The 15,562-nt window shown below is 40.1% G+C and overlaps 1 protein-coding gene across 18 annotated transcripts in view; it reads left to right on the top strand.

Moving 5' to 3' along the window:
* Positions 1 to 2,428: 2,428 nt before the first annotated feature.
* Positions 2,429 to 15,562, top strand: part of LARP1B (La ribonucleoprotein 1B) — a 123,975-nt gene continuing 110,841 nt past the window's right edge. For 3 of the 18 annotated variants that reach the window (XM_047855925.1, XM_047855924.1, XM_047855922.1), the window contains exons 1-3: positions 2,637 to 3,586; positions 13,593 to 13,651; positions 14,063 to 14,122. In XM_047855925.1, the coding sequence (XP_047711881.1) occupies positions 3,082 to 3,586; positions 13,593 to 13,651; positions 14,063 to 14,122 (624 nt within the window). In that variant the 5' untranslated portion in view covers positions 2,637 to 3,081. Of the gene's footprint in view, positions 2,608 to 2,634; positions 3,587 to 12,773; positions 12,863 to 13,592; positions 13,652 to 14,062; positions 14,123 to 15,562 lie in introns of those variants that run through there. The other 15 variants (XR_007151550.1, XR_007151549.1, XM_047855929.1 and 12 more) reach the window with 9 other exon arrangements.

Below are 15,562 nucleotides of genomic sequence, written 5' to 3'. Positions count from 1 at the left end.
GCAGTGACAGTAAGGAGCCTGTTTGGGATTCTCTCTCTCTCTCTCTCTCTCCCTCCCCCTCTCTGCCCCTCCTGTGCTCTTTCTCTCTCAAAATTAATAAACTTAAAAAAAAATCAGATGATGGGGCACCTGGGTGGCTGTCAGTTGTGTTTGACTCTTGATTTCGGTTCTGGTCATGATCTCATGGTTAATAGAATCCAACTCCCCATCGGGCTCTGTGCTGACAGTGTGGAGCCTGCTTGGGATTCTCTGTCTTCCTCTCTCTCTGCCCCCAGCCCCAACCCCTAGGTTGCATGCATGCACTATCTCTCTCACAAAGTAAACATTAAAAAAAAAAAAAAATCAGATGGAGGTAACTGGCTGGTTTGGTGGAGTGTGCAACTCTTGATTTCGGGGTTGTAAGTTTGAGTCCCATGTTGGGTGCAGAGATTACTTAAAAATAAAATCTTAAAAAATAATCAGATGGAAAGGTTAAACTGCATAATTTGAATAGAGTTATTAAAAGGATGACTTACAGAGGTACAGCATAAGAGTCAGGGAAACCAATGAGAGATAATGCAGTGCCCCAAGGACTACCAGTTATTAATTGGCTTGAAGGGACAAAGGAAAGAACTGGAAAGATAACTGAATAGAGAGAGTGCAGTTAACCCTTGGTGAATATGGAATTGACCAGCCTGGGGAATATGGACTACGACCCCACTATCTTCTGGCCTCCAATCTCTTGCATATACTTCCTACTCCCTGAACCCATCGAGATACCAAGGACTGTGAGGGAATTCATTAGTGCAATCTGGACAGATCAGCTCTGCCTGGCACAAAAGGAGGCAAAGGGTGGAGAGGCAAATAGAAGACAGGTAAAGTTGTTTCCAAGAGGCAGCTATGTGGAAATAGGAGTTATTAATATGTGTTTAAAAGAGGGACAACAAATTGACAACTCCCTTCACTGACATTAGTGGCACTGTATTACAGTGAAGATCTGAAACACCAACTACTGAATCTTTAGAGACCTTTTGAGTACACATTTACCCTCCAGTTCTTCTCTTCCTGCAACCACAATCTAGTTCCAAAAAAGTCCTCCTGTGTTTCTTCAATAAAGCACCTTTATAATTCACTTAAAAACAAAACAAAACAAAACAAAACAAAAACAAAACAGCAGCAAACAAAACTACCAACCATGGTTAGGTAGCCCATATGAATCTAACTTCAGACACCATTCCACATAACCTTTTCCTCAACAGAATCAGTCTTCAATCCACCTGTATTGAAACAGATAGTAAAATAGAATGTGTTCTCTCAGTCACTTCCAGTGTGAACTTGTTGCTGACCTTTTGTAAACAAAGCCAAGTATTACCTGGCAGGACTCCAAAAGGCTGATTCTAACAGGAAGAGCAGCTAGTTGATAGTTAACAAAACAAGGCTTTACCAATAATGTAGCTAGTGAAGATGGGGCCTCCTTGGAAATATAAGTACAATCCTTATTCAACTGGTAATGGGTCCTGAAGGTTGCTCAGGGTCAGATAAATTGGAAATTAATGTGACTGAAGGGAGACCCCCCTGGGAAAGGAGTCCCGTACAAGCTTTCTGCCTAGCTTGTCAGCTCTCAAGGAAGCTAGGAGGGACCCATTGCCAAAGTGCATACAAATGGCCAGGTACAGTTTTTTTTTTTGTTTTTTTTTTTGTTTTTTTGAGGGAGGGGTGTTCTTTGGTGAAAAAATTTTCACTGGGTCAAACCCATTTTCAGCGACCTTGCACAGGAACATAAACATTAACTTATAAATACATGCCTATGAAACCAATATCATCATTCACTGAATGTGACTGCCAAGTAGAAAGCTCTTAATTGGATTTAATCAATACATATTTGTACCTTTTAAAATATGTCCATTCCAGGAAAAAATATTAGGAAACATGGTTACTTTGTAAACAAGTGTTATCTCTACAAATCAAAGGAACTTGTAACAACAACAAAAAGCCGGCGAAATAGTAACCATTTGTTTTCCTCAAGAACATTTTAAATGTATTTCAGTTCGAGGGTTGGAAATAAGGGTGGGGAAGTGCACTAAACCGACTCCCTGGACAAAGGTTTCATAAACAGTTACCTACAAATTACACAATTTCCATTCTGGACGTGGCTCGGGATTAAAAGGGATCGCAGCGCCCCAAATCCTCAGGGGGAAACTTTCACGGGGCGAAGGGTCTAACGCAGAGTCCGGGACCCCGGTCCGCAAGAAAATCACCCCAGGGTAGGTGGCGGAGACTACCTACCATCCTCTCCCGCCTCGGTTCAATTCTCCGTCAGGGCCTGGGGCACAAGCGACCGCCCCGCCCCCCCACCCTCCTTCGCCACGTGCGTAGCCCGCCCCGCCCCTCGCCCGCACTCTGCAGAGGGCGGCGCCAGGGCGCCGCGAGTCACAGAGGCCCTGTGCGCGCCCCGCCCCTGCGCCCACAGTCGGGGCTGCGGTAGCCCGCGTGCAGAAGAATCGTCCAGTTTGCCTTCCCTCCCCCTCGGCTGGCCGCTGGGGCGGGGCCGGCCCTTAGGCCGGGCGTTACCCGGACCGGCTAGTCCGTCAACCACCGCGGGCAGCCGCCTTGCGAGGGCAGGAACCGGTGAGTAGCCACGTCACGCTCCTTCGGGAGGCCCCGCCCCCGCTCTGCCCTCTGGGACCGCCCCCTTCACGCCCCCGTCTCCGCCCCCTTGTGCAGTTACCGGCTCTAGGGGCACGCGCCTCCTTGACTCCGCTAGAGGTCCTCCACCCCTGCTTGTAGCGCGTCCACCGCTGCCCACGCCAGGTGAAGGCTCGCGGCTCCCGGCTGCGGCGCCTGGCGCTTGTTGGCTGGCTCGGGGCGTGTGCCTCTGAGGCGAACTGGGCCGGCGGGCGGTTAGCGCTCCGTTCCGCGCGGGGAGGGGCGGCGGCACGCCGGGCGCTTGTACGGCGTCGGCCGACACGGGCGGCGGTGGCGGCCGGGTTCTCGGGTTTTCTGCCCCAGGCCGGAGCCAGTCGGTTCCCCGGCGGAAAGACGGGCAGTCGGGCTCCCTGGCCCCGGGCTCCCCCTGGCTGGGGTGGCTGGGGCAAAGGGACGATGTCTGCTCGCGCCCCGGTGCCCGGCGCTCACTCTGGGGAGGAGCCACCCACGGTGACTGCTGAGAAGGAGTCGCTGTTGGTAGCGGCGAGTCGGCAGGCCGAGCAGCTGTCCCCGCCCGAACGGGAGGGCAAGGAGGCGGCGAGTGAAGAGAGGGCCGCGACAGCCATCAGCGCGGGGGCTCGGGGAGAGCCGTCGCCGGCGCTGGTGCTGGGGTACAGCGTGCCCCAGGCGGCCGTGCCCGTGAGACCCCTGGCGCTGCACCTGGCGCACAAGGCGCGCGGGCCCGGGGGCCCCTTCGGTGGGGAACCCCCGCCACCCTTGCCGAGGGACCTGCCGGCCGAGGACGTCCTGGAGATTGAGGCGGCGGCCGGCCCTGAGGAAAAGCTGCAGCCGCCGCCGCCGCCGCCGCCTAAGGAGAACCCCTGGACCAAAAAGCCTCCTCAGCACCTGTCCACTGCCGGGACGGGACTGCCGCCGTCCCCACTGGAAACCCTGGAGGCAGGTCTGTGGTTTTTGCGGTGGGCGCTGGGATGGTGTGTGCAGGGATGATTTGTTTGGCTGTTGAAGGACTGGGGGAAGGGCAGGCCTCCTTTCGCTGTCAGTCGGAGGTATTTCGTTCCAAGGTGTCATTCACTTTGCCTATTTACATAAATGGACATCTGGGAAGGGAGCGGCAGGAAGAGGTGGGACCTCAGCTTCTCCTTGACTGGTGGGGGCACAGCGGGAGTAAAGTAGCTGAGCCGCCCGCCTGGCGCGGCCTCGATTGAGTTTGCCCCCTCCCCCCCACGTGTTAGTGAGTTGGGGAAACTAGGTAGATAATGCAGTTCATCCTATAGAAAAGTTTTGGTGGACTTTTGGACTTGTAAAAAAAAAAAAAAAAAGGGGTGAAGCAAGTCAGAGCCAGGGGATTTATTTACAAGCAGTGGAAGCGCCATTGTAGTTTTTTTCATTGCGAAATAATTGATAAGCTGAAAATCTCCGTTTTCAAAACAAGAAGTAGTGATATTAAGTATGAGACTATACAGTAATTGCCAACAAAATTGTGGTGGGAAATAATTGAATAGGACAGTTGACATGAGAGTGGGTTGCATGTTAGGTAAATGGGAGTCTTCGGTTGGCAGCCCTCCTCTTCAGAGGAGGTTACATTAAGCCTCAGCATTTGAAAGCTGATCAGTACAGTAGGGCCCTAGGTGCTTTATTTTGGTTGTAGTTTTTTTTTTTAAAGTTTAAGTGGAAAAAATAAAACAACACAAAGAGCAGTGTCTCCTAGTTTTATTTTGTAAATTAAGTCTTAGTAAATCAATAGAACTTTTAATATAGAAATTACAGCTGTTTACTGGGAAATCTTCACTTTTTCTTAAAATTAAAGGTTAACAATACAATGGGGAAAATGTGAGTGTGTTTACAGGGTTGTGAGAATCAAGTGAGTTCAAGAATATGGCATAATTATAAGGTAATTAAAATGTTTTAATTACATTTATATTGCAGGTATAAACATTTCTTCAGAGGAAGTCCAATAGAGTGAGATGTTAATTGATTTTTTTTTTTAGCCTTTGCATGGTAATACTCCTCATTCTTCATAAATTTTGACACTTGCAGAAAAAACTACTTAAAAATTTGCTCTAAATTTAATATTACCATCATTCTCTTCTAGCTGTAAAGATCTATTTATTCACTATCACTAACTGAAGGAAACAAATCTTAAAGCATAATGTCCATACATTTAGCGAAGGGAAAGAAAGCCTTAATGAATCTTAATGGACTGTTCAACCTCGCTACTTCTAGACTTGTAATTGTAATTTATATTCAGTGAATTAACCAAAAAATGAACTGTCTTTTGGTTGTAAATTATTTTGACAGGTTTTTAAACTTTTAAGGTAAGACTTAGGAATTTTAATTGGAAATGTCCTTTTGAAAACTATTTAAGAGTTTAATTAACTTCAGGTGCCTTCATTGGGGATCTTCATCTTTATTGGAGGTTAAGAACAAGGTAATGCTTGAGGTATGTTGTGGTTCATGGCAATTTTGATTTTGCTGATGTCTCCCTGTAGGCAACTCTTCCTATTCTTGGAATCCTGTGCCTACAGGAATACTATTCTTTACTATTTGGAGCAGTAATTTTATAAACTTCCCAATACTGACTCTAAGCTGTTCTACCACAACTTCTGTTTGTAGTCATAGTGTAAAGATTATGGTGTAGAAAGATTGCACTGTTTTGAGAGACTTGGGTTCTACTTCTGGCGATTTTACTGGGCATTTTAAATGAATGAAATGAATGTATTCATCTCTTCCAGTTAATATAAGAGTGTCATCTATAATCCGGGTGCCTTGGCTTCCCATTTTCCTAAGCATATTTGCAACTTAAAGAACAATAAAATAGCAGAGGACCTTTAAGGTTTAGAGTAGGTGCAAACTAGGGATAATCTATTGGTAGGGAGCCTGTGTAATTTATCCTACAAACCAGGATACTGTAGAGAGGGAAAGAGAAGGATATTAATTATGCTGGAATAACAGACTTAAACCATGCTTGTCCTGGCCAAACCTGGATTTACTGTTACCCTCTTAATGAGGTACAGGAATTCCATCCACAAAATTTTGCCGGAAAGTTTATCATCAGGGATAGAAACATTATAGGAAATGAAGGGGATTATCATGATTATTATTCATGATAATCATGAATTTTCTCTGTTGAAACTGCAAGTGAATCATTCTTGCTTCTTCAGCCTTTGTGAGGCACTTTATTCCACTTGTAGGATGATTTTGGCCTGTGTATTGCTATTTCTCTTAATCTCGGTGAGGCCTTTTCAACCAAAGCCTGGCCCACCTGAGACACCTAGAATAGTGTCATTGCAGTTTTGAATTCAGTAAGCAGACCCGAAAGAATTGTCTCCAATTCTTGTTTAAAGTAATTGTTTCCTTTTTTAAAGTAATTGGTTTCTTTTGGAGACCTTTATTAAAATTACAATGTGGGTTTTATTAATCTCTTACCTGCTGCTATCACTGTATTTTGCATATCAAAAATCAGCTTTCTAATATAATTGCAATTCTTTTACTCAACGCAAACATGGTATATAAAAATACTGATTTGTCCATCTTTTTTATCCTTATTCTTCTCTGACCTCATCAACTGTCCTTTCTCTTAATGTCTGCTTCCTAGAAACTTCAAATAAACTTATTATTACTCTAATAACATTTTAAGTAAGTTATATGAATGATACATAAACACAGCCTCCTTATAAAAACAGAACTTTTGATGTCTCCTTACATATCCTGTTTACTGATATTCAGACCTTTCCATGCAGTTCCTTCTAAATGTAGTGTTTTGTGTATGTTTTTAAAACATCATATCATCATCCATTTTTCATTTAAAGTATTGGTTGAGACCACCAACCAGGCATGGGCGGGGAGGCGCCTGGCTGGCTCAGTCCGTAGATCTTAGGGTTGTGAGTTCAGGCCCCACGTTGAGCATGGAGCCTACCCCCCCACCCCCCCAAAAAGGTAACTATACAATAAGTGAGTTTTTAAAATTAAATTTTAAAAATTGCTGGCAAGGAGCCCATAAATATAATTGATATAGTTCATTTAGCCATTTACCTATTGGTTGACATCTTGGTTGTTTCAAACAGCATTTTTATTTTATTTATTTTAATTTTATTTTTTTAGAAGGAGAGCTTGAGCTGGGGGAGAGAGAGAGAGAGAGAGAGAGAGAGAGAGAGGGGCTCAGCCATGACTGAACTTGCCCCCCCCCTTCTATACCCAGCTCCACTGACTCAATCCCATGATCCTGGGATCATGACCTGAGCCGAAATCAAGAGTTGAATGCCCTTAAACGACATTTTTATACATATTTCTGGTATACATGTCTGACTTTCTGTAGGATAGATGATGAGAACTGGAATTGTTAGGTAACAAGATATTTGTTGACAAGTTGCTCTCTAAAGTGACTACAAATTGATAGTCCCACTTTTAGAATATGAGAATTAAATAGTTTTAAAAATGTTTTTTAAAAGATTTACTGTAGTAAAATGGCATTTTACTACAATTTTCCCTTAAAATTAGTGTAATGTTGATAACAGTGCATTTTCTTTCTTTCTTTTCTTTTAAGTTTATTTCTAACAGAGAGAGAGAGAGAGAGTGCGAGCAAGCTAGGGAGGGGCAGAGAGAGAGGGAGACACAGAATCCCAAGCAGGCTCCAGGCTCTGAGCTGTCAGCACAGAGCCCAAAGCGGGTCTCGAACTCACCAACCACGAGATCATGACCTGGGCTGAAGTCGGATGCTTAACTGACTGAGCCACCAAGGTGCCCCAGTGCATTTTCTTAATTAAAACTTTGCTAATGATTATAGTCATGAAAAGTGAGTAAAGTTTTTAAGTTTGCTTATTTATTTTCAGATAGACTCAGAGAGCATGAGTGGGGGAGGGGCAGAGAGAGAAGAGGAGAGAGAATCCCAAGCAGACTCTGGACTGTCAGGGCAGAGCTGGATGCTGGGGCTCGAACCCATGAACCATAAGATCATGACCTGAGCCAAAAGCAAGAGTTGGATGCTTGACTGACCGAATCACCCAGGTGTCCAGGATTGGGACTCTGGGCTCTTGACTGACTGAGCCACCCAGGCAACTCTAAAATTATCCCTATTATGTTACACTCCCTGCCCCTGCAAACTACTTAAATATCCTACACATCTCTCTATTGGTTGTTAACATAAGAAGAGAGTACTTAAATGGGGAGGGAGCCTATAATGTATCTGGTCTTATCCTACCATTCTAGCTTTTTGTTCATGTTCTCTTCTTTGTACCCTGTGTTTTGGGTGAAGGCCCTATTTGCTCATCCTCAATCTCTTTAATTCTTTTCCCCCCCAATTTTTATTTAAATTCTGGTTAACATACAGTGTAATATTGGTTTTAGAAGTAGAATTAGTGATTGATCACTTACATATAACACCCCGTGCTCATCATAACAAGCGCCTTCCTTAATACCCATCACCCATTTAGCGCACCCCCCACCCTGTTTTAATTCTGTTTATCCTTGAAAAACAAGTTCATATGCTGACTCCTGTATGTAGTCTTCCTTGGTCTCACTGAGCTACTCTCCTTAATAGTCCACAGCTTTCTTACAGAAATTACCCCTAAGTGTCTTGTAATAGGATTACATATTCATGTTTTTATTTCTAGTTCTAGTCTGTAATGTTCTTTGAGGCAAAGGGTGTCTTCTTGATGTTTGTATATTGCCCATAACGATGACTTTCATTTAAATGGTACTCAATTTGTGGATTTTATTATTTTGAAACAAATTTTGACCTTTTAAAATTATGATTAAATGCAGTCATGGTGTAAAATATCTTTCTTATGGGGTTAGCCATAGTCTGCCTTTAAAGAACAGATTATACCAGCAACTCTCATTTTAATGTGCACAGGAATCCACCATGTGCATCTTTTTAAAATGCAGATCTGATTCTGTAGGACCTGAGATTTCTGTATTTTTAATAAGTTCCTAATTGATTCAGTGATGCTGATAGATCAGTTTGAATAACAAGGGATTTTAGTCCTAATGAAGTATAATAAATAATAAGTATCTGTTAACAATTAAAGATGTTGCATTTACCTGACTGGGTAATACTGTTGCAATTTTCGTTTCTAGTGTTAAAGCTCTTAAAATGAATTGTTTTCCTTATTAATTTAGAATTATTAGCTTATAGATTCCCAGAGTTAAAGAATAACATTTTAAAGGTACTGGAATATTACTCAAAAAGTTGCACTGATATAGTGTCTCACCAGTGATATTTGAAAAATGGGAGATGTGAAGATCATACACCATTCATGTATGTTAATATATACTTTAAAACACTAGTAGTTTAAATTTGTTAGGTTTCATCTGTTTGGGAAAAAAATGTATTTTAAATTTTTATGTACAAATTTAAACGCACAAATATGTTTTAAATTTGTTTTTTAATTTTCTAGGGTTGCTTATGTTTTCTCTAAAAACATGAAGGGCAATTTCCTCCATTTTAGTTAAAAATAGCCTTTTGTAGGCTTGTTTTACCTGTTCTCCCTATGTGTATATAAAATTATATTTAAGACGTGATGGACTATTTCCATGTTAATGCATATAGATTTATCTTGTTTCTAAAACTTTTACATTCTTTTGTTTAGATATACTGTAATATAACTATACCATGTTAATGTAGATATAGGTTGTTTACTTAAATATGATTATATCAGCGAACTCACCAGTAAACATACAGACATGATTGTACCTTGTCTTGTTTCCCAGGTAATTTCCCAGAAATAGAATTGCTTTATTAAAAGATACATGTTTTAAGTGATAGATTACACATGTCATTACGATAGGTAAAAAGTGTTTTATTTTACATTTCTTTATTAGTGCAATTGAATGCCATTTCATATTTGGTCGTTTATATATATTTATTTTATTAAAAAATTCTTTTTAATGTTTATTTTTGACAGAGAGAGAGAGAGAGAGAGAGAGAGAGAGAGAGAGAGAGAGACAGAGCATGAGTGGGGGAGGGGCAGAGAGAGAGGGAGACGCAGAATTCAAAGCAGGCTCCAGGCTCTGAGCGGTCTGCACGGAGCCTGACATGGGGCTCGAGCCCACGGACAGTGAGATCATGACCTGAGCCACCCAGGCGCCCCATATATATTTTTAATTATGATATTTTGAGTAGAGTTGACACGATATTACATTAGTTTCAGGTGTACAACCTAGTGATTTCAAGTTTATATGTTATGCTGTGTTCACCATAAGTGTAGCTGCCATCTGTCCTTTTGCATCACTGTTACGTTGTCATTGCCTGTATCCATCAGACTGTGCCTTTTCCTGTAATTTATTCATTCCATAACTGGAAAACTGTCTCTCTACCCACTTCATGTATTTTGCCTAAACCCCCTGTATTTCTTTTTAAAATCATCTGTTCATCTTTCACATAGATTATTTATTTAGCAGCTTAGTATCATCCTTTCAAATTAAAAAGTCTGGGTTGATAAGGTTGTTTAAGTGAGCAGCACAAAGGACTTCCTCATGTTGAACTTGGAATTAGACAAATGTGTCCACACAGTTGGTTGCATTGCAACTGCAGGTCCTCCTTCTATCTGTGTTGGGGAGTCTGTCCCTGTGAAGGTGACAGACGAAAAAGCAACCTACAGGGGCACCTGGGTGGCTCAGTCAGTTAAGCTTTTGACTCTTGGTTTCTGCTCAGATGGTGATCTTGGGGTCATAGGATTGAGGCCCCACCCCCCTTTCCCTGATGCGCTCTGAACGAGGAGCCTGATTGGGATTCTGTCTGTCTCCCTTTCCCTCCCTCTCTCCCCCTTCATGTGATCTTTCTCTCTTTCTCTCTAAAATAAATTTAAAAAAAAATTTAAAAAGCAGCCTACAATACTTGCTTTTTGTGGACAGCTAGTTCCTAAAGGAAAAAGAGGAAAGGTGCTGATTTGGTAGGTTCTGTTTTTTTTCCTAAACTCATTAATCAGGAAACTTACTATTTCCATGGGAGGACTTGGGAACAGGAATGTTCTGGGAAAGTCTTCCTCTTGGAAAAGTAAATTAATTCGTAAGGACCGTTTAGTAACAAATGTTAAGAAATCACTGTTTCCTTTTCCAGAGTGGCTAACATAGTTTGTCAGATACTTTGTGATTAAATTATTATATTGATAACATGTACATAAACATCCCAATTACAATGTGTACATAAAGGTACAACATTAAAATGTAAGCATTATTATTTCCCCAGGGTTAAATGTAAGCTTTCCCATTATATTTCCTGAGGAGGAATTAAAGTTGAGAGCTTAAAATTTAAACAAAAATTCAAAATTCTGAGTCCAAAAGAATATGCTGAAATCAAAATCTCTTAAAATTTTTTTAAATGTTCTGGGGTGCCTGGGTGGCTCAGTCGGTTGAGTGTCCGACTTCGGGTCAGGTCATGATCTCGCAGTTTGTGAGTTTGAGCCCCACATCAGGCTCTGTTCTGACAGCTCAGAGCCTGCAGCCTGCTTCAGATTCTGTGTCTCCCTCTCTCTCTGCCCCTTCCCTGCTCATGCTCTGTCTCTCTCTGTGTCTCAAAAATGAATGAACATTAAAAAAATTAAAAAAAATTTTTTTTAAATGTTCAAAGAAATAAATATTTCCAACTTACTTTTAAGTAGAGCTTATAATCAATGTCTGAGTAGAGTATGGAACTGTACTGGGTTTTACTTTTATTTATACATGGTTAAATAAAAAACAATTTTTTTAATGTTTATTTTTGAGGAAGAAAGAGACAAGAATATGAGTGGGGGATGGGCAGAGAGAGAGGGAGACACAGAATCCCAAGCAGGCTCCAGGTTCTGAGCTGTCAGCACAGAGCCCGACGCGGGACTCCAACTCACAGGGCACGAGATCATGACCTGAACCGAAGTCAGATGCTCAACCGACTGAGCCACCCAGGCCCCCCGGTTTTTAAATCAATAGATTATTAACTCTGTTATGTTTAAGTATTTTTAAAAATTTTGTTAATAATTTGTGTCATTTAATATTAAAGTTAAAAAGTTTATTTTTATGTAGTCAGAATAATTTTAAAAAATTATTTTTAACGTTCATTTTTGAGAGACAGAGACAGAGTGAGAGCTGGGGGAGGGCAGAGAGAGAGGTAGACACAGAATCTGAAGCAGGCTCCAGGCTCTAAGCTGTCAGCACAGAGCCCAACTTGGGGCTTGAATCCACTAACCGTGAGATCATGACCTGAGCTGAAGTCGGATGCCTAACCAACTGAACCACCCAGGCACCCCCAGAATAATTTTTATCTTTAATTTCTGACCTTAATTTTGTGATTAATTTTGTAATATCTAATTGATTTATAGTAAAACTAAATGAAACCTGCTTGTGTGGCCTGTCCTTTACTACTTTACATCAAATATTTTGTATAAAGCTTTATTTTGTAACTTCCGGGCACTTAATTTACTTAACATAGCAATATTTTGGGACATTTTTTTCCACTTTGTTGAGGGAAAGTCCCCCAAATGTTCTATACTGTATAACTTTCTTTTATTTATGTTTTTGAGTTTGAGCGAGAGTGTACGCACGTGAGTGCGCCCAATTTGAGGAGGGGCAGAGAGAGAGAATCCCTAAGCAGGCTCTACATTGTCAATGCAGAACCTGATGCAAGGCTTGAACTCACAAACTGTAGATCGGGACCTGAGCCAAAGTTGGAATTTTAACTGACTGAGCCACTCAACTGCCCCGATATTGTATAACTTTCATAAAATACATGGTATATGTAGAACCTACTCCAGTCAAATTCTGGATAGCGTTCAGGCAAATATTGTTCTTTGTTTTCCTGCCCTCATTATTTTTAATTTTTCTTAATGAAATATTTTATCTTTATGCCCATTTACAAATATGTATATACATGCACATACATGTAACTATGTACTCATTATTCTGCATTAGGAATAGAATTACTTTAATATTCAAGATTCCTGTATTTTCATCCCTTGCGATATCTTCATCCTTCATCTCTCTTCCTTTGAAAAGTACTCTGTATCTTTTTAAAATCTGCTTCTGGGTTTTAACTGAAAGATTGCTTCATTTTATTCTATGAATTGGTCATTGCTATGATTTTATGAATTCATGTTTTGCTGTATTATTGTGTTTTCTGTGCACACCAAGTTTATTCTACTTTTCAATATTTACTTTAGATCATGTTTAGCTAGGTGATACGCCATCTGGTCATCTTGGCTAAGTAACGAACCAGACTAAAAAACAGTTGTAAAGCTTCATTTAGAGAGTAAGTCTTTCTCTATCTCTCTTTATTTATGTATTTATTTCATTGTCAACCACTGTCTTATTCAAAATAGGGACAAGTGGTGATACCATGACAGTCTTTTTTTTTTTAAGTTTGTTTGTTTACTTTGAGAGAGAGAGTGTGTGAGTCGGGAGGGGCAGAGAGAGAGGGAGGGAGAGAATCCCAAGCAGGGTCTGCTCTGACAGCCACCCAGGTGCCCCAGTACCATGATAATCTTATACAAACTTTTACAGAGACCTGTTCTATTTTTTATGACTTTATCTACATACAACCTATTATGGTTGCTAATCTTGTTTGTTTGCAAGCACAAATAGTTTGAAGTCTTCTGACTTATTTTCTAGATGCTTCTTAATGAATGTCAATGTATGCATTGTATAGCAAAATGTATCCCTTTGGGAAGTAAGTTACTACTTTATGAAAACATGTTATATTTCTAATTTTTTCATATTTTCCTCCGTGAAAGGATTGGTCTATCAGTTCAGGTTAAGTAAACCTTGATATTTCTTTTGATTTGAACACTGAAAACAAATTTGAATCTATTCTTGAACTGTAGTTGATTTCTTGTTGAGTTTCAGTATCAGAACTTTGGATTTTGTTGGAAATGATGACAACACTGGCTTACTGAACTTGATATGATACTTATTTTGTTAAATATATCAAACGAAGTGATTGTAAAAACAATTCTGTGTATTTTTTTTAAATTTTTTTTTAGAGCTCAGTTCCCCCAAAATTATAAAAGCAGGAAAACTCAAGACAAAGAAATCCAACAAGGTATGTTTTTACATGAAATAGTTCTTAGCTATATTGATGTTGAAAATTGGTATGTTAGAAACTCTTAGATTATTATGTACTTTTCTTCTAGTTTTATCATTGATGTTAGGTTAAAGCTAATATATTAGAGAATTGTGGCCTTTGTGCAAATCCTGTATATGTTTGTTATTCTGTTATCCTATATATATCAATCTAGTCTCAGTGTCATTAAATAGTGCTAGAAGTTGGATAAGACCCAAGCATTGTTATTGCAGTGTTCTGTTGTTTGGAGAAGATTTTGAGTTAATTTGGCAAATGCCTGCATGTAATTGTGTATAGGTGATTTTTAAGAATTGCCTTCACTTTTAGAAAATATTTTTTCTACTTAAGATTTCTAATTTGCAGATATAACACTTATTTATTACTTCTTAGGCTAGTGATTTCAGCGATATGGCGAATTGGCCAACGCCAAGTGAATTAGTGAACACTGGAGTGAGTATTATTTTAAGGTTTTTTCCTTCATAAAGGGAAAATATTCTCATTTCAACATGCAGAATTTTATTTCAAATGTGGAGAATTACATTAATAAAGAAATGGTGAAAACTTAGCAGCCATCCTTTTTATAGTCTAACCCATTTTTCAGATACCTGATTTTATTCATCACATTGCCTTCATTTGATTGTATTCTCAGGAGGTAATCTTCGATTTAGAAGGGGTGGGTACCATGCTGTTATTTTTATGTAATGACTACAATTAAAGAGATTAGTTTTTAATATGAGACTAAATTGAAGCCCATTTTGTTTCAGAATTTGCTATATGTTTATTTATAATCTTCAATATGTATTGAAGAGCTAATTATATATACACATATGCATCATATGCATATATATATTGTATCAAATCAGGAAGTGTTCAGTGAATGGATGTTTAATTTAAACTATGAAAGAAACTCTAAAAGATGGTTCTGAGATACTTTATCAAAGGACTTAAAAACATTTTTTTTGTAATGTTTGTTTATTTTTGAGAGAAAGACACAGAGCGTGAGGGGGAGAGGGACAGAGAGAGAGGGAGACACAGATTTGGAAGTAGGCTCCAGGCTCTGAGCTGTCAGCGCAGAGCCTGATGCGGGGCTCGAACTCAACGAACCGCAAGATCATGACCTGAGCTGGAGTTGGACACCCAACTGACTGAGCCACCCAGGCACCCCTATCAAAGGACTTTTTAGAGGAGTGGTAGCATATATGGTTATCTGGTTACATGTTTTCATTTGACACTGTACACTTTGCTATTTGTATTTTGTGCAGTATTAGCTTACAGTTGTAGATAATATACATTAAACAGCTTAATTAGTGAGTGACATGTAATAAACTACACATGAAGTATACAACTTGATAAGTTTTGACCTGTGAAACCATCACCAAAATCAAGATAATGGGCTTAACCATTACCCCAAAAGCTTCCTCACACTCCTTTGTAATTCTCCCTGTCACATTCCCCTCATCATTCCTGGCAACCACTGATACGCTTTCTGTCACTTATAATTAATTTGCATCTCTTACAATTTTACATAAATAGAGAGTCCTAGAATAGGGCTCCTTTTTCCCCCAGTTTTCACTTAATTATTTTGAGGATTTATTTATGTCATTAACGAGTACCTGTAGTTCATTCCTTTTTCTTGCCAAGTAGTATTTCATTTTATGAATGGAATGCTGCTTGTCTATTCATCTATGGATGGACATTTGTGTTGATTCCAATTTGGGGCTGTTAGACATAAAGCTGCTCTATAAACATTTGTGTACAAAATTTTGCATGGATATATGCTTTCATTTTTCTTGAGTAAATACCGAGGTAGAATAGCTGGATTGTATGGTTGCTATGTGTTTAGCCTTTGCTGGAACTACCAAACTTCATTCCCCTAATACTCAGTGTATG

Source organism: Prionailurus viverrinus, chromosome B1 (genome assembly GCF_022837055.1).
Source record: "Prionailurus viverrinus isolate Anna chromosome B1, UM_Priviv_1.0, whole genome shotgun sequence".
Lineage (NCBI taxonomy): Eukaryota > Metazoa > Chordata > Mammalia > Carnivora > Felidae > Prionailurus > Prionailurus viverrinus.
The sequence above is the reverse complement of the archived record's forward strand: the minus strand, read 5'-3'. Positions and strand labels throughout refer to the sequence as shown.